The 20183-nt window shown below is 36.1% G+C and overlaps 1 protein-coding gene across 12 annotated transcripts in view; it reads right to left on the bottom strand.

Annotated features, from left to right (window-relative positions):
* The window catches only part of UBR3 (ubiquitin protein ligase E3 component n-recognin 3), a 205024-nt gene that overhangs the window by 112159 nt on the left and 72682 nt on the right, over positions 1-20183 (bottom strand). For all 12 annotated transcript variants that reach the window (XR_015147496.1, XR_015147497.1, XR_015147498.1 and 9 more), the window contains exons 11-19: positions 14846-14932; positions 9682-9747; positions 9500-9589; positions 9017-9145; positions 8225-8277; positions 7990-8123; positions 7570-7655; positions 3016-3157; positions 954-1050 (exon numbers count right to left, since the gene is read on the bottom strand). Coding sequence is in view for 8 of the 12 variants with exons in the window: in XM_086357128.1 (XP_086213254.1) it covers positions 954-1050; positions 3016-3157; positions 7570-7655; positions 7990-8123; positions 8225-8277; positions 9017-9145; positions 9500-9589; positions 9682-9747; positions 14846-14932 (884 nt within the window). In the remaining 4 variants the exon portion in view is untranslated. The remainder of the gene's footprint in view (positions 1-953; positions 1051-3015; positions 3158-7569; positions 7656-7989; positions 8124-8224; positions 8278-9016; positions 9146-9499; positions 9590-9681; positions 9748-14845; positions 14933-20183) is intronic.

Raw genomic sequence — 20183 nt, 5'->3', positions numbered from 1 at the left:
TATAATGCTCAACAATACATTAACCATTTAATGTTTAAAAACAGGAGGAAAAATAAAAAATAAAAACAGGAGGAAATACTGGGTTGGCCAAAACAGTGATTCGGGTCTTTCTGTAAACTCTTATGGAAGAACCTGCACAAACTTTTTGTTGTTGCTGTTGTTTAGTTGTTCAGTCGTGTCCAACTCTGCCAACCCATGCACCGTAGCCTACCAGGCTCCTCTGTCCATGGGATTACCCAGGCAAGAATACTATAGGGGGATGCCATTTCCTCCTCCAGGGAATCTTCCTGACTTAGGGATCGAACCTACATCTCCACATCTCCTGCACTGGAGACAGATTCTCAACTAGTGACCAGCAGCAAAGCCCTCGTATGAACTTTTTGGCCAATACAATAATACATTAAAAAGCAATCTACAACAATAATATATAAAACTGAATTGTCCATTAAAAAGATATCCTCAAAACTTTTCTGCAATTATCAACATTTTAACTATTTTGTTAAACATTTACATAGAAAATTCTTTTTACTGTGGCTATTTTCCCAGTTGTTAAGAACACAGCAATGTTACCACACTTTTTGTAGTTACCCATCATCTCTGATATGAGACCATTTTATTCTTTTAACTTGTGCCTCCTCTACTGGTTTAAAAGTAGAACAACACAAAATCAAGCTTTGCAATCCACTGGTCAAATAGCAAGTAAATAAGTTTCTTATTTTTTATGCTTATTAATATTTTCTATAATTTATTTTTATCAGATTAATGTCAGATTTTGGATCAAGATCTAGAGAACATAAATCTCAGCCATATTCTTTTTTAATCTTAAAATATTTCTTTCCTCTAAAGATTTTAAGTATACTTTAATGAGAGCTTTATCACATTTGTGCTATAACTGAATTTTTTTTATAAACAGAAGACATTCATTATTATACTAATCAATATAACAGACTTACAATGCTGTGTATCTGTCCATTGCAGACTGCACGTCTCTACGGTAAACTGTTCGAAGAATGACCATGACGGGGTCAAATTCATGATCCCAGACTTCAGCTATCATTCACAAGAGAGAAGAAAGAAAACACTGATGACTTCTTAGGAATCAAGTCAATCTCTAATGACTAACTGCGTGCATGTTCAGTCGCTCAGTCGTATCTGACTTTTCTGCAGCCCCATGGACTGTAGCCCGCCAGGCTTCTTTGTCCGTGGAATTTTCCAGGCAAGAATACTGGAGTGGGTTGCCACTTCCTCCTCTAGGGGATCTCCCCAGAGATCGAACCCATGTCTCCTGAGTCTCCTGCATGGCAGGTGATTCTTTACCATTGAGTCTCTAATAACTAATTACATTTCAGTATATCTTAAATTTAAAAGATGGTAAAGTTTAATTTGACTGAACTTCCCTGGTGGCTCAAGGGTGAAGAATCTGCCTGCCAATGCAGGAGACACAGGTTCAATCCCTGGATTAAGAAGATCTCTTACAGAAGGAAACTGCAACCCACTCCAGTATTCTTGCCTTGGAAATCCCATGAACAGAGGAGTTTGGCAGGCTACAGTTCATGGGATCATAATGGAGTAGGACACAACTTAGCAACCAAACAACAACTTTTGGAGCAAGGAAATGGTAAAACAAATGAGAAGCTATGTCCACTACCCACACTCATTTTAACAAGAGTAGGTCTGCTTTTATTGCTTTTGTATAATAAATTCATTTAAGGCTTAATTCCCCAAAACTACAAATTTATTTTAAACACTTTTTTTAAAAAAAGGTTAAAAACAACTCATCCATTCCAACTCTTATTTTACAAAGAAGTCAAATCCAAAGATAAAAAACTGACTTTCTCAACATCACACAACTAGCTGATACAATTCAGTATTATATGAATGTGACACTCAATTTCTTGATTCTAATTTCAAATGTCCAGTGCTCTGCCTCAGAGTCTCAAAATGTACTGTATGTAACAATCATCCTATAGAGATTGGTAAAAAAGCAGATTTCCAGAATCTATTCCCAGAAATCTAGATGAGAGCAGATTGGGGTTTAGGCATAGAAAATTACATTTTAATAAGGACCCCAACATGAATAAGTCTGACAAAGGCAACGCTCACATCACACGTTATTAATAAGCATAGCACTATACAAGAACATCATTATACTTCTAAGCTCATCTAAATTTTAGATACAAAGTGTTCTCTACAATAAAGAAATATTGTGCTTTTCCAATGGAATACATTCCAACCAGAGATTCTGGATTGTTCTTGCTACCTTTGTGAACTCTCTGAAAATTCCCACATGATAAGGCTTATTTTGGTGCCTTTTATCAAACACAGTACATGTTATTTACAACTTCAAAGTAGACATTATTTTTTCACTTAGACAACAAGCGTCAGGGGTCAGGGGTGCAAGAAACCTGTAACCTCTACTTTCTCCAAAATTTTAATTTAATGAATATGTGAAAGTGAAGAAGAAAAGATCATGGATCAAAATTTCACCTGCTTCTGGCTTTTGTCAAGCATGTCTCTACAAATCCAGGGGGAAAACCTTAGAAAACCAATAATTTAAGGAAAAGGTTTCTATGTATTTACAAAGGTTTAAAACATATGAGAACATTATCAGTATTCCATATAGATTTTTAACTGTTTCAAATTAAACTTAGGGTAGTGACAACTATTTCAAAATCAAATTTAAAGGGCATATACACTCAGAGTGTTTTTAAGTATATATTTTACGTCATAATTTCAAGTTCATTCACTTACAAACATAAACTGGTGTTCATAGATAAAGTTCCTTTATAATTTGGACTCATCTCAGAAGTCTTACTATAACATAAATCATAGATTTTTAAATAAAAGGAACCAGTATCACAGTATACTGAAAAAGACAAACATACATGTTTAAGAAAGTTGAAGGGGAAAACCAAAGCTAAGGAAATAAAAGGCAAACATTTTGTTTCAGTATACACAACAAACCTTCAAAAAAACTTGATATTTGAAAAAATACATTCATAGATATAAACGTACCTTTAGGAGTATACATGCCTTGTTGCATAGAACCTCCAGGTTCAAAAACAGGAGCCTTAAAATCAGCTACCGCTGATAAAACTGATTCAAAGCTATAACTTCCAGGAATAATACCACTTTTAGGATTTGGATTTTCTGGAATATGATGCATGTGTCAAGAAAAAAAATTAATAACTAAGATTTATAATCTTATTAAGGTATTAGTTTCCAACTTTCTTTGCTAAAATATTCTTGTCTTGAGAACCCCAAGAACAGTATGAAAAGGCAAAAAGATAGGACACTGAAAGATGAACGCCCCAGGTCAGAAGGTGCCCAATATGCTACTGGAGATCAGTGGAGAAAGAATGAAGAGACGGAGCCAAAGCAAAAACAACACTCAACTGTGGACGTGATTGGTGATGAAAGTAAAGTCCAATGCTGTAAAGAATAGTATTGCCTACGAACCTGGAATGTTAAGTCCATGAATCAAGGTAAATTACAAGTGGTCAAACAGGAGATGGCAAGAGTGAATGTGGACATCTCAGGAATCAATGAACTTAAAAGGACTGGAATGGGTGAATTTAACTCAGACGACCATTGTATCTACTACTGCAGGCAAGAATCCCTTAGAAGAAGTGGAGTAGCCCTCATAGTCAACAAAAGAGTCTGTAATGCAGTACTTGGGTGCAATCTCAAAAATGACAGAATGATCCCTGTTCGTTGCCAAGGCAAACCATTCAATATCACAGTAATCCAAGTCTATGCCCCAACCAGTAATGCTGAAGAAGCTGAAGTTGAACGGTTCTATGAAGACCTACAAGACCTTTTAGAACTAACACCCAAAAAAGATGTCCTTTTCATCACAGGGGACTGGAATGCAAAAGTAGGAAGTCAAGAGATAACTGGAGTAATAGGAAAGTTTGGCCTTGGAGTACAAAATGAAGCAGGGCAAGGGCTAACAGAGTTTTGCCCAAAGAATACACTGGTCACAGCAAACACCCTCTTCCTACAACACAAGAGAAAACTCTATAGATGGACATCACCAGATGGTCAATACCAAAATCAGATTGACTATATCCTTTGCAGCCAAAGATGGAGAAGTTCTATACAGCCAGCAAAAACAAGACCAGGAGCTGACTGTGACTCAGATCATGAACTCCTTATTGCCAAATTCAGACTTAAATTGAAGAGGGGGAAACTACTAGACCATTCAGGTATGACCTAAATCAAATCCCTTACGATTATACAGTGGAAGTGACAAATAGATTCAAGGGATTAGATCTGATAGAGTGCCTGAAGAACAAGGGATGGAGGTTCGTGACACTGTACAGGAGGCAGTGATCAAAACCATCTCCAAGAAAAAGAAATGCAAAAAGGCAAAATGGTTGTCTGAGGAGGCCTTACAAATTGCTGTGAAACGAAGAGAAGCGAAAGGCAAAGGAGAAAAGGAAAGATATACTCACTTGAACACAGAGTTCCAAATAGCAAGGAGAGATAAGAAAGCCTTCCTCAGCAATCGATGCAAATAGAGGAAAACAACAGAATAGGAAAGACTAGAGATCTCTTCAAGAAAATTAGAGATACCAAGGGAACATTTCATGCAAAGATGGGCTCGATAAAGGACAGAAATGGGATGGACCTAACAGAAGCAGAAGAGATTAGGAAGAGGTGGCAAGAATACACAGAAGAACTATATAAAAAAGATCTTCATGACCCAGATAACCACGATGGTGTGATCACTGGACTAGAACCAGACATCCTGGAAAGCAAAGTCAAGTGGGCCTTAGGAAGCATCACTACGAACAAAGCTAGTGGAGGTGATGGAATTCCAGGTGAACTATTTCAAATCCTAAATGATGATGCTGTGAAAGTGCTGCACTCAATATGCCAGCAAATTTGGAAAACTCAGCAGTGGCCACAGGACTGGAAAAGCTCAGTTTTCTTTCCAAACAACCCCCAAGAAAGGCAATGCCAAAGAACGTTCAAACTACCACACAACTGCATTCATCTCACAAGCTAGCAAAGTAATGCTCAAAATTCTCCAAGCCAGGCTTCAACAGTATGTGAACAGTGAACTTCCAGAGGGTCAAGCTGGATTTAGAAAAGGCAGTGGAACCAGAGATCAAACTGCCAACATCCGCTGGATCATGGAAAAAGCAAGAGAGTTCCAGAAAAACATCTATTTCTGTTTTACTGACTACACCAAAGCCTTTGACTGTGTGGATCACAATAAACTGTGGAAAATTCTTAAAGAGACGGGAATACCAGACCACCTTACTGCCTCCTGAGAAATCCGTATGCAGGTCAAGAAGCAAAAGTCAGAACAGTACAGGGAACAACAGACTGGTTCCAAATAGGGAAAGGAGTACGTCAAGGCTGTATACTGTCACCCTGCTTATTTAACTTATATGTAGAGAATATCATGCAACATGCCAGGCTGGATGAAGCACAAGCTGGAATCAAGATTGGTGGGAGAAATATCAATAACCTCAGATATGCAGATGACACCATCCTTATGGCAGAAAGCAAAGAAGAACTAAAGAACCTCTTGATGAAAGTGAAAGAGGAGAGTGAAAAAGTTGGCTTAAAGCTCAACATTCAGAAAACTATGATCATGGCATCCAGTCCCATTACTTCATGGCAAACAGACAGGGAAACAATGGAAACAGTGACAGACTTTATTTTTGGAGGGCTCCAAAATAACTGCAGATAGTGACTGCAGCCATGAAATTAAAAGACGCTTACTCCTTGGAAGGAAAGCCATGACCAACCTAGACAGTATATTAAAAAAAAGAGACATTACTCTGCCAACAAAGGTCCATCTAGTCAAAGATATGATTTTCCCAGTAGTCATGTATGGATATGAGAGTTGGACCATAAAGAAAGCTGAGCATGGAAAAATTGATGCTTTTGAACTGTGGAGTTGGAGAAGACTCTTGAGAGTCCCTTGGACTGCAAGGAGATCTAAAAAGTCAATCCTAAAAGAAATCAGTCCTAAGTATTCACTGGAAGAACTGATGCTGAAGCTGAAGCTCCAATACTTTGGCCACCTGATGCTAAGAACTGACTCAATGGAAAAGACCCTGATGCCAGGAAAGATGGAAGGCAGGAGGAGAAGGGGATGACAGAGGATGAGATGGTAGGATGGCATCATTGACTCGATTGACATGAGTTTGAGCAATCTCCGTGAGTTGGTGATGGACAGGGAAGCCTGGTGTGCTGCAGTCCATGGGGTCGCAGAATCTGACACGACTGAGACTGAACTCAACTGAACTGAATCGGCTGTAATATATAAAGCTGGCCACAAGAGGGCTACATAACACAACAGTTCAATAATAACTTCAATAATTAACTGTAATTTTTTAAAATAGCTTAAGGCAGCTTAATTTTTAAAATAGCTTATTTTTAAGATAGCTTAATTAATAGCCTACTAATAAATTATATGCTGAAGAAGTTCTGATGTATATTTCCCCCAAAAAATGAATACGGTTTCAGGAAATGAAAAAAACAAACCTTTTAAAATTAATCTCCATTTTCAACAATTTGCAAATATGTTATATACTTCGTCTTCGAAAATCAAAGACAGTATACTAAATATCAGCCCAGATTTTTATGAGCAAAGATTATTTCATAAAAGACGCAAAATGTTCTCCTCAAAATAAGAATGAAAAAATACTAAGCAAATGTTTCAAAAAGAAGAAAACCAGAAAATCCTAGATTCTTTCCTATTGGTTTCACATTAAAGCTATATAATATTTTCTAAATTCAAAGTTACGGAGAATTCTTTTGCTCTTTTACAGCACTGATACACAGTACATAAAGGCTGAATGAAATCATCAAACAGTATCAAGCTGTTGTCTGCTTAAGAAAATCTTCAAGGTTATCAAACAGACTTTCTAACAGGAGCCAGTTCATAAAAGTTTAGTCAATTATTTCAAACAAAATCATAATGTACAAAGTAAATTTAGTCAAAAATTCACAAAGCAAATTTTACCACTAAATAACATGATAACCTTTGTCTAAAACTTTATTAATACCTTAAAAAAATAATAAAGTGTTCACTGAATCCTCAGTCCTATACAGAGAACCTTAAGGTTTTAAAGTCTGTAGACAATAGCCTTTGCCCTTCAAAGCCTCTTGGTTTAAAACTGAATTCTCAGGAAAAAATACTCAGAATGTTTAAAACTCTGATAATTATAAGACATAACTCTAAATTTTAATGATGAATTCCAGCCTGGTTATACAAATACAGTAGATCTAGCTGCCTTTTACCAAGTGTCCAGCTCCCTTTTACTACTGCTATCCTAGAAGGTCAGGTTCCGGGGTGCCCAGAGCAAACAGTCCTGATGCTTAAGCAAAGTCTAACAAGAGCACCCTGAGAGATGATGATTAGAGGCAAATCCGCCACTGGTCTTGAACACAGAATTGAACAAAAAATTGGGAGTTTTTTTCCACATTATTTTCCAACCTCAAAAAAAAAAGTTTTAATCAGAAAGTGATATATCTTTAATCCATAAATATTACTTGTAATTTAGATCCTGCAACTAAAAGAAAATTAAACTCTTGAAAGGATATGAGGTCCAGCAAAGAACTGTGTGTTCTGTCATTCATACACAGCTGGGCTACCATCTCTGCTCTCAGAATCTCATCATCAGACATTCCTAAAATTAAAAACAGAATTAATATATCTGAATATTTATATATTATAAAGAAACAACTTACCACACAATTAAGTTATTTTACCAAAATGAGATGCTTCAAAAATCATAGGGCAAAGAAAACAATGCCCCAATATAACTGCAGTTTAACTACCCTGGTATTTGCAGTTCCCTTAAGTAAGGGTTCAAAGAATATTCTAAAAGGAGTATTAATGGTAAAACATATCGTGTCAAGAGTTTGAAATGCATCCTTTCCTTTTTTTCCATAAACCAGTTACTACCACAGGGTAAGGGGAGGAAAGGGAGGTACCCAAGTATTTGTATTAGTGCTTTTTACCTAAATGTAAACGAAGACTCAAAAGAATCACAAGAAATGTAAGAGCGCCTTCTAACATGGATCTCTCATGCTCTGCATCAAGTACTGTGTTTTGATGTTGTGAAGCCATTGTCAACAAATCCACTACCTTAAATCTATTAAAAAAATATTTGAGACAGATTTTTTTAAAGTTAAGACAAAATTAACTTAAATTCCAAATACTTCCTAATACCTGTATTAATAAAACTATGCTTACCTTTCAAAGACAGATGAAATAAAATAATCCGGATCAAGTCTAGATGCACAAACCTTTAAAAGATCAATAAATAAATAAATAAAAATAAAACCCACAAAGTTTATTTCTCAGTAGTCAGTATTTATTTATTCAGTATTCTTTTTCTTTTTTTCTTCCTTTTTTCCCCTCTGGGTATGCACATGGCTTGCAGGATCTTAGTTCCCCAACTAGGGACTGAGCCTGGGCCCTTGACAGTGAAAGCACCAAGTCCTAAGCACTGGACCATGAGGGAATTCCCCAGTTTTATTTCTTGTGTTTATCATTCCTCTTATTTTCTGTATCGCATTTGTTCAACAGCTTACCTGGAAGCAAGTCTTTTATATGCAAGTCACGCTTGCCCTTTATTTAACTCACAGACCAAGCCAATATACCCCCAGGCCCCTTGGCCAGGGCAGGTACCAGATAGCTGGGGACAGCCTTTATGCCCTAAAGCTCACCAAGATGATTCAAACCAGCCAATGCTAAACTACTTCCATAGCCCTGCCCTGCCTTTCCTATGGAAACCCCAGTAAAGCTTCTGATCTAGGATTGCCCCTCATTCCTTCTGTCTCCTGACAAAAATCTAATGCTTCCCCTTTGGTCCTGCGTGGCATGGCATGCCTCTCTTCCTTTGGGAAATGTTAAGTAATAAAATTCTTCTTTCAATAGCACTGACCTCTGTGTCCTCATTTAGTCACCTCTATAAATTAAAATCCCACAGGTACAAATCAGATACTTCTTAAGTTCAATATCTGCATCACTAGATTGGCTTACCTGTAACAGGTAAATGTCAGGATCAATCATGGAATTACAGAAATGAGACTGGACATAGGTCATGGCTTGTCCTTTGATCTGCAGACCATTTCTTACCCACATATTGCTATGGATTTCAGCAAGACTTGCCTAGTAAAACAAAAATTAATTGAACAAAGAAGTCATCTAAAGTCAACCTTTATAAAATCATGTTATGATAAACAATCATTTCAAAATATTTTACAGCTTAATCATAGCATAAGCCTGATCTTCTGTCCAGTATTTAGGATATTCAGCTCAAATATATAATTTTAAAATAATCACTATATTTTATATATTTCTTCTTTTGGAGCTTATATATGAGCTAAGTTTCCATGATGACTCCTGGGTACATTTATAATAATATTCACTGAACCCTTAAATGAAATCTCCTGCATTGCAGACAGATTCTTTACCGTCTGAGCCACTAGGGACTCCAGCCAGCCCCAAAGCCTAAATACATACCTGAATTTGGAGTGGGTGAATCATTAGTTTCATTAACATTTCCTGATCTGGTAAAACAGAATCCAAATCTAGTTCTTGACATTTCACAGCCTAAAAATTGTTATAAAAAAAGTTACTAATTGAATACATATTTCCCAATGTTCAAAAACAGATGAACAGAGTATTTAAATGAAAACTTTTACCTTACTCAAAAACATAGCATAATAACGATGTAGTGGCAGATGAAAAGTAACTTGGTTAGGTGCTGGCTGGAAAGAAAGAAAATCCAAAGTCAAATAATACTTTATCAAATTCAAAGAAGGTTTTGAAATGCTAAAACAACACTTTCACCTTGATTTACTGGCCTACACTTTTTTTTATCAAAAAGTAAGATTTTAGAAGTTACAGTTTCTTTTTTTTTTTTTTTTCCCTCCTCCCTCCTCCCTCCCCATACCATCCCTCTGGGTCATCCCAGTGCACTAGCCCCAAGCATCCAGTATTGTGCATCGAACCTGGACTGGCATCTCGTTTCATACATGATATTTTACGTGTTTCAATGTCATTCTCCCAAATCTTCCCACCCTCTCCCTCTCCCACAGAGTCCAAAAGACTGTTCTATACATCAGTGTCTCTTTTGCTGTCTCGTACACCGGGTTATTGTTACCATCTTTCTAAATTCCATATATATGCGTTAGTATACTGTATTGATGTTTTTCCTTCTGGCTTACTTCACTCTGTATAATAGGCTCCAGTTTCATCCACCTCATTAGAACTGATTCAAATGTATTCTTTTTAATGGCTGAGTAATACTCCATTGTGTATATGTACCACAGCTTTCTTATCCATTCATCTGCTAATGGACATCTAGGTTGCTTCCATGTCCTGGCTATTATAAACAGTGCGGCGATGAACATTGGGGTACACGTGTCTCTTTCCCTTCTGGTTTCCTCAGTGTGTATGCCCAGCAGTGGGATTGCTGGATCCCACTAGAAGTTATAGTTTAAAAACCCACTGTAGAAAAAATTATTCCAATTTAAAGACCCAAATGCAAGTTCCTTAAAGACAGAAACTATATACTCAAACTACATACTCAATCCTCTGACACATCTCGTACAGAACAAGGGATGGAAGATGTTTCCCTTTACAGTCGGCCATTTCAGAATCTTCAAATGCATGCACAACAAATGTGATGATAATAACAAAAACAATAATCACAGCTAACATTCACTGAGTGTGCCGGTCACTGTGCTGATAAGCACTTTATTCATATTTAATTTAATCCTAGGAGACCTCTATGGGGTCTGAATATTTCAATTTTATGAATAGGGAAATTCAATTTTAAAAAACTTAAATAACTTCCTAAAGCTAACAGGTAGTGAACTGAGAAGCTAGTCTGCTATATTCAGAATTATCTGAGGGTCTGACTACAGCCCTATCCTGAAGTGCAGTTAAACGGCTTACCTAGCTGGATGAGATGCTCCCCGTATCAGTGGTGAACACACAGTCTCTATAGGAAAGCTTAGTACAGTACATGTCAAAGATCTTTGATATCCTTGTGGATATTATAAAAAGTGTATTTTAAATCTATGACTCCCATGGGTCACACTATTGCTAAAGGGCAAACACAAATAGTTGTCTTTCTTAAACAAGAAAAATGAAACATTAAAAGGTATCATTTGTTTTTAATGCTTCTATAAATTTTTAGTAAAGTTTTCTCCTGTTAAAAAAAATCTAGCCAAAACATTCTCATAATTATGCTAATATAGTATCATATTGAGTCATAAAGATTTGAAATATGTCACCATCTATGAAAGAGTTTTTTCCAAAACCAGTATGAGAATAAAATCCTCTTTAACATGTGAATAAACATCTACAGAAAGTTGTTCTAATAAATGTTTGACTTCCAGAAAAAGGAAGGAATTTCTGACACATGCTGCAATGTGGATGAACCTTCGAGACATTATGCTAAGTGAAATAAACCAGTCACAAAAATACATGTACTGTATGATTTCACTTAGGTATGCCGAGCAGTCAATATCATAGAGACACAAAGTACAATAATGGCTGCCAGAGGCTGGGGGTAAGGGAAAATGAGATTATTGGGTTTCTTAGGAACAGAGTTTCAGTTTTACTAAACAAAGTTCTGGAGGTTGGTTGCACAACAATGTGAATAACTGTATACTTTAAAAAAGGTTTAAAAGGTGGTAAATTTTATGTGCATTTCACCACAATCAAAAATAAAAATCAAACAAGTTTGCCCTATATTACTATCATCTTTTGAGTAACATAACATATACCAACTAGCTAAATCAGAATCTCCTTCAATTTTCTTTGAAGGCATCAAGAACAGTGGTGAAGAGCAGGCTCTTAAAAGCTGGGTTTGCATGCATTCAAATCCTGACTCTGCCACCTATAGCTATAAAACTGAGAACAAGTTACTTCACTATGCCTAAGCTGCCTCATCCATAAAGTGAAGATAATAAGCAGATGGACAACTGTGAGGATCAAGTAAAAGAACACAGTACCCAACACACATTTCTATTAACTGCCAAGCCATAGGCTCTATCTTGTCTTTTAAGGCTTGAGCATATGCTAAACACACATTCTTCTGCAGTTCTACACTCCATAATCTCCCTTTGTCCAATGTCACAAATAAGCTACTTGAAAAACTCTTTTAACACTCCTTCCAAATATACTGAGGTGTTCCTCAGATTCCATTCTCAGCTTTCTACTCTTCTCATTTGAGACACTTTGTTCAGTTTATAGCTTTGGCTGCCAACACAAGATGACTACTAAATCTCAGCAGAAATCTCACTCCTGAACTCCAAACCCTACATTCAAGTATCTACTGAACATCAACACTTAATTAACAACCCGTGGGGACCACAAATACACTGTGTCCAGACCAAACTCAGCATCTTTGCCCTATAACTCAATCTTTCTCAGTGTTTCTTCTGCAAATTCCCAGTAATACAAATCTGAAATGTAGATTCCCTCGAATCTCCTCCACTTGATAAGGCGTCAAAGTGTGTTTGATTTTCTAAGTACCTCTTAACTCTACTTTTTCCTCTCTTTCCACATTGCCTCTAACCAACCTTAGCTCAGGCTCTCAACATTTAGTGCCCAGATTTCAGTGCTAACCTTTGCTTCTATCCTTACCCTCTATAAGAAGCTTTTTGTGGTATCTGCCTAGCTCACAAACCTCCCTCTTATTCCCAGAATGTCCCTTCCTCCCCACTTTCCAAATACATACACACAGGAATTGGAGCCTGACAGTCAAGTTTAGAGTAGTCACATCTGATTAGATCAGGGCAGGGGATCCCTATCCCATCATGGACAATGAGGTTCTCTCCCACTTGAAAACTGAACTGGGATTTAAAGACATCTGTGGAGATTCTTGGAGTATGGCTGAAACTGCAATATAAGGCAATTATAGGAAGATAATGTTCAACACAGGCAAAAAAAAAGCACAGAAAAACCAATCTACAGAAAGAGAAGAAAAGAATGAGGGAGAAAGAGCAAGGAAAAGCAAGAGACAAGAGCTCTTGTTCAGCTTTCCACTCAGTTCCTGAAGTCCAGAATGCCATAAGATCCCTGAACGATCTCTCTGTACTCATAATAAAGTATCCCTCCTTTAAATCAGACTGCCTTAAAAGTGTTTTGAAAAGAAGCTTAATTAATACATCTACTTAAATCTGTTTTTAAATGCATATTAAATCTTCATACTGCCAGGAGGTAGTCTTATTGAAACATTACTTTAACCCTATTTATCATTTATCCATTTATCATCTTTTAATGGCTCCCTATAGTTTTAACCTCCTTTAACTGTCCAACTCTTGATAGGACTCTTTGGCTTTATCTATTGTCATATAAACTCATACACTGTAAGTAGAGCCTTTGTATATGCTTTTCCCTTTGCCTCAAATGCTATATATACTTGCTCCCACTGGATTAATGTACCATAAGACTTTGCTGAAATGACATTTCTACTAGGAAGTTTTTCCTGAGTCCCTCAGGGTAAATGAGATGCTCCACTCTATTCTCCCCTATAGCACCCTGGTCAGAATTTTATACAGAAGCGTTCTGATCAAATTAGCCATTTACTTGTCTTCTATTTCCTCAAATTAGGAACCCTTTCATCACTGTATCCCCAGTGTTTAGAACATAGTAAACATTCAATAAATATTTGCTGGGTGAACACATGTTCTACTTTCCTCTCATGAGAGAAGACTCTAACTACTCTGCTATATACTCATAAATGTTCCTCTGCTATACACTCATAAATGATATTTAGAATTTCAGGATTCTTAAATGGCCTACACTTTTGGAAAAATTTATTCCATCCTGTGTTCTAAGTGATTGTTTGATTTGTCTTAATTCAGTTCAAAAATTATTATTTACTTCATCTGTGCTGGATTATTGCAGTAACTTCTGACCTCCATTCTCAGGCTGACAGAACAAATATTTATCACATATGAAATCCATGCCTCTTAGTCAATCCTCATTGGCTAATAGTATTATCTTAAAAAAATGAGTAGAGAGACTCGGTAATGCTTTAAAACAAACAAAAACACTGTCAGAAGACACAGCTATTTGATTTGTGACAGAGCAACAATTTTTACTCAGGTATGCCTAACTCTAAAGCTCTTTCCATTGCCAACAGCTAGTATAGCTGAAATACTACCAGACAAGCAGTTGAGAGATGTAGGCTCTGGACCCAGAATTATTAGTAGTTTGCCATACAACTACAGGCAAGTCATTTAATATCTCTGTATCTCCATTTTACATCTATGAAAAAGGAAAGGATAATAACATCTTCCCTACTTAACCAGGGTTGTTTTCAGAAACAAGTATGTCAAAGCACTTTAAGAAACAAGAAACTTTTAAACATCGTAAAAGACATATTGTTTGATTCCCAAATTCTATTTAATCTTTTATTCTTTTTTCTTTAATTCTTAATTCTTCTCAGTTCATTATCAATAACAATTACTTTTATTCATGCCCACAGAACACTGACCAATTAATAAAGTTGTGGTACCTTTCCCATCAATCTCCTCTATTCTATTCACATTTGCACTGTCACTTTTTCCTCCCTGAAAGAAACTGATATTCACTCCTGAGAAATATACATTTAATAACATTAAAAATATATCCTTCTCTAGGAAATAAGCAAATAGTTAATGTACTGTAGAATCCCCTAAATAACAAATGATTGGTCTCTTACTTCCCACTTTTGTAAAGCCTAGTGATTTTATGCTTATTCTGACATCTTTCCCTTATCCCATGAAAAGACAGTCATTATTTTCAAGGTTAAATGAGATCTAACACTTTTCTTAAATGCTTTTACATAATCAAAAATATACATACCTCATCTACGAAGTTAATAGCATCAAACCAGTCTTGAAGAGCTTCAAGGCAATATCTAACAACATTTCGGGTATATTCTTGAGTTTCCTAAAATAATAAGCTTTATAAATTTACAGTATATAAATATATATATGCTCAACTTCAAAGTATATGCAATGTATAAAAATGGTTATGTGTATTATATATATGTAAAATAATAAAATATACATATTTTCAAAATAACCACCTTTGCCATTTCAAGAAATCATCATTTCACAAACTAATAGTAACAATTAGTGATAGTCATAAAAATTAAAGAACACAATATATCACCCTCTATATAATATATTCCTGAAAATGAATCAAAGCTGAAATAAATTTATGTGATGTAAATTGGATTCCATTTCAAGAGATCCTAAAAATGTAAGTTCCCTACTGTTATTATTGGGTGGAGTTTCTTTTGGAATGATAAAAATAAAAGTTCCAGAAATAGATGGTTGCACAACACTAAGAATGTATGTATTTAATGTCACTGAATTGCATACCTAAAAATGGGTTAAAGCAGTAAAAAAGAAAAATTATGTTATGCATATTTTGCCACAATAAAAAAAAGAGGGCAGAACATATGAGTTCTATAAACAGCCTGTGAATATCTTAGCTTGCAAACGACTATGTTCCCCTTAAAATAAGGGTACTGTGGAAGAATATTGTGGGCTTCCTGGGTGGAGCTAGTGGTAAAGAACCTGCTTGCCAGTGCAAGAAATGTAAAGACTCAAGTTCGACTCAGGGTCGGGAAAATCCCTTGGGGGAGGGCATGGCAACCCGTTCCAGTATTCTTCCCTACAGAATCCCTAGGACAAAGGAGCCTGGCGGGCTACAGTTCATAGGGTCGCAAAGAGTCGGACATGACTGAAGTGACTTAGCACACACACACGAAAGAATATTGTAATGTTTTATGGAGAAATTGATTCAGTGAAATGGGAAAGTATTAAGTTACACAGAAAATTAAATCATGATAGCCTCTCTTTAAAAAAGTAGGCAAAGGATTTGAATAGACATTTCTCCAAAGAGGATCTACAAATGACGAATAAGCACAAGAAAAGATGCCAACACTATCAGTCATTAGGAAAATGCAAATCAAAGTCACAATGAGATACCACTTTATACCTACTTGGATGGTTATAATTTTTTAAATGTAAAATAAGTGTTGGCAAGAATATAGAGCAACAAACTCTCATACATAGCTGGTAGAAATATAAAATGGTGCAGCCGTTTTTAAGTTAAACAGAGTTACCATGAAAGTGAAAATGAAAGGTGCTCAGTCATGTCCGACTCTTTGCGACTCCATGGACTATATGGTCCATGGAATTCCCCAGGCCAGAATACTGGAGTGGGGAGCCATTCCCTTCTCCAGCGCATCTTCCCAACCCAGGGATAGAACCCAGGTCTCTCGCACTGCAGGTGGATTCTTTACCAGCTGAGTCACCAGGGAAGCCCACAGAGTTACCACATGACCAAGCAAGTCTACTCTCATATATCCAAGAGAGTTGAAAACATGTATTTACACAAAAACCTATACAAATGTTCACAGCAACATTACTGACAGCAGCCAAAAACTGAAATCAACCCATGAATGGACAAATTAGTGTGATATTCCTATGCTATGGAATACTATTTAGGAGATTAGTGGCTTCCAGGAAATGAGACAAGGTTGGAACTGAGAGGCTGAGTTTTCTTTTTTGGCAGGGGGTAGGGGCACAGGGTTAAAAATGTTCTGGAATTAGTGGTGACAGCAGCACAACTTTGTGAATATACTATAAACTACTTAACTGTATAGTTTAAGAAGATTAAAATGGGGAACTTCATGTTATGAGAATTTTATCTCAATAAAAAGTTTTTTAGAAAAACATTTTAGGGCATCAATGTCAACAAAAGGTACCATCACTGTCAAACAGGTCACTGTTGTGAAGAAGCAAATGAAAACAATGTGCTTACAACGCTCTACGTCACGCTCTAGCACTGTATCTGACAAGTGCTGGTTAAGTGCTCCAAAGAGTCATGGCCAGACTCAACTTGTGTCTAGCTTGCAGTAATCTAAAGCTTGCCACTAGATGGAAATTTCACAGCTTATTTGTTCCCGTTTAGAAAGCAAAAACTAGTGACATTCTAGAAATGTGCCATCCCTTTATCCAAGCTATTATTAATTTAGTATAACTTGTTCAATGATCCCTTAGCACTTTTAAGAACCAAATAGCATACAAGGCAATTATACAAAGAAAGTAAGCTATCAGGTGAAGTTCCCTTTTTTATTGCTAATCCTTTAGTTTTACATTTTATAATTAAAAAATATAAAGAAACAGCTTTTCAAATACTTTTTTTTCTAGTTTACAGTTCTAAAACCTCACAACACTGCTGCTAAAAACTCTAGACATTCCTCTTTAAGAGACAATTATAGCAAAGTGATAAAAAGCACTGGTTCTGAAATCAGATGGATTTGTTTTCAAACTCAAGCTTCTACTTGTAGTTGTGTAAATGTGGACGAGTTGTTCAACCTCTGAAAAAAAAGGGATGATACTACCTACTTTTAACAGATGCTATGAAGATTAGATAAGAACATAACATAAGGAATATAGTATAAGAATAAAGTCTGGCATAGTATAGGCTTTCAACAAGAGAATATCTTATCTAGGACCCAGATGTCCCTTTAGCTGACAAACTCCTCTCTTAAGTATTACAAGATAACATGAGCTCATTTTTCTCTCTGTCGTCTTCACTTCTTAGATTAAGGGACCCAAAATACAATGAAATCCTGGCCTTCAAAAATGAAAAATTACTACTGCCTGAAAATAATGATTTCTCTTCATCACAGAAACATAGCTTCAGTCTTATAATCCAAATGCATCCTAAACAGTTGTCAGAATAATCTTCCTAAAATACTGATCTTTTCATATCAACATCAGATCAATCCTCTCTCCAAAGGCAGCATCTTTTCTGTTGGCTTATATGATGCTGCACTCTTCTGTTTTTTTCTCCTTTCCCTTCCTGACATTTAAATGTTAACTTTTTCTTCAAAGTCCATTTCCCTTTTCTCCCAACTTGACTGCATTCCATCCCCTGGCAGTAAATGCCATTTTTATTCCCAAGGGTCTAAAAGTTATACCCCAGCCCAGACTTCTTTGAGTACAAAACTCATATATCCAACTGCTTATTTACTATTTCCACTTGGATGTTTCAGAGGCATCTCAAACTTAACATATCTAACTCTGAAAACTTTAAACCTACTTTTCTATTATCTTTTTCACCTCTGTAAAATTATCTCCATATATAGCTACTCAAAAATTTATCTAACTCATCAATAACATACACTCCATCACCAGCCCTTTTGGTTCTACCTTGAAAATACATCTTTAACATTCAAAATGCACCTTTAATACATCTTGAATTTCAAACCTGAAATTTCTAGAATATTACCACAGCATCTTAACTGGTCTATTTGCTACTAGTCTTGATGCTCCCCATACTCTCCTCAATCCAGTCTTTCCAAACAAACAGAAGGAACTTTTAAATACAAGTCTGATCACATCAAACCCCTACTTTAAAATATTCACTGGCTTCTCCTTAAAATTAAAGCCAAGGCTTATTAACATGATCTATAAGAACCTGCATTAATAATCTACTCTCTGCCTATCTCTCCAATCCCATCTTATTCTCTGGCTCCAGCCACAAACTCCTTAAAAAGACCAATTACTTTCTTATTGGGGGTAGGTTATTTCATACCATCTCCCCTACTACCAGCCCTAATCCCACTTTTATTCATATAGCTGGCTTCTTCATATTTTTTCTTCAAAAAGGCCTTCCCTGATCCTCAAATCCATCAGTCTCCACACTCGTCATTCTCACAGTAACCTGATATTTTCCTGTAGAATATTTACAAACGCTTACAAAACAAGTCTACGTGCTTACTTACTTAATGTCTATCTCCACTACTAGACTGCTCCATAGAGCAAGAACCACATCTATTTGATTTGTCTGACACCCAAAACCCAAACATCTAGATAGCATCTGGCATAGAACAGCGTTCAACAGACTTTTTTTTTTCAAATAAATGAACAAACAAATCTCATATTAGATGACAGGGTTTTTTTTTTAATAAATGCTACAATGGAGATTAAAGGAGGTACTACAAAAACAGAGACTAGAATCATAAATCTGAAAGAAGTTAAAATGAGCAGATTACATGTCAGCTGAGTCTTTGAATACAACCTCTGAAAAGCTAATACTAATGGCTTTTCATTCCAGTTAGAACTGCTGCTAAGATCCTGCTGTACACCGAACAAGTCAAAATCTGTAGCAGTGACACTTAAGCACATATATTTTTTAAGCTTCCCAGATGATTCTCATGTAAGAGAAGCACTGGACTAAGCAGAAAGAATGAGCGCATATGTCAAAAAAAAAAAGGACTAATTTGAACAAAAGCACTGAAATCAAGAAAGGAACTGCATGCTGAGGAATAGTAATCAAACCAATGAAGGCATGGAGGTAGATAGGGTATAGGAAGGCAAATTATGACAAATACATTGAAGACAAATTGTTGAAGTTCTTAAATCCCTCTACAGGAAATATGGACACTATCCTGTAGACAGAAAGGAATGTGAATGATTTTTAAGCAAAGGAGAAATAAGCACAGAGCTCAGAAGTAACTTAGATATTAGGAAAGACTAGAGTAGGAAGACTCTAGAGGCAGAAAAATCAGTTAAGAAGTTACCTTAACAACCCAGATTTTTTAAATACTGACATAAATAAAACAGAGGAAAGAAGTGGTAGAGAGAGACATTTCTGGACAAAAGAGAGAATTCACGGTATCTGATTATAGTTTGAACACAGCTGGGAAGGTTTCTATATTGGAAAGCTGCATCATTTATAACACCATACATAAAATGACATAAAGGACACAGTATAGACACATGTTTTTAAAAAGTTAGTTAGGAACCTGAGAAAACTCATGTACCTATAAGGAGAATACCAGAATATTCTGACATTCTACACTGAATAACCAGAGCTATTGGAAATTTGAACCTGGCTAGCCTGTAACAAAGTTGTGAGTCATCTGTATTAAGAGAAAGCTAGAGTCATGAGAGAAAATAGAAAGCCACTTAAAGAAACATATACATTTAAAGAATATACGTAGAAGAGTCTCATAATAACCCTGTGAGTAAGAGCAGGCTTTGCTGTCCCATTTCTGTTTTGTTCCCTTTAGGTTTTTAAAAGAAAAAGTCTGAGAAGTTCAAATAGTTTTAAATGAGTTGACCAAGTCACCTAAGTTGAAAGAGGCAGAACCAAAAGCACTATACAATCTTTT

The sequence above is a fragment of the Bos grunniens genome, chromosome 2 (genome assembly GCF_055505025.1).
Source record: "Bos grunniens cultivar Pamir isolate PY7600 chromosome 2, Bosgru_T2T1.0, whole genome shotgun sequence".
NCBI lineage: Eukaryota > Metazoa > Chordata > Mammalia > Artiodactyla > Bovidae > Bos > Bos grunniens.
This window is presented reverse-complemented; position numbering and strand designations above follow the sequence as displayed.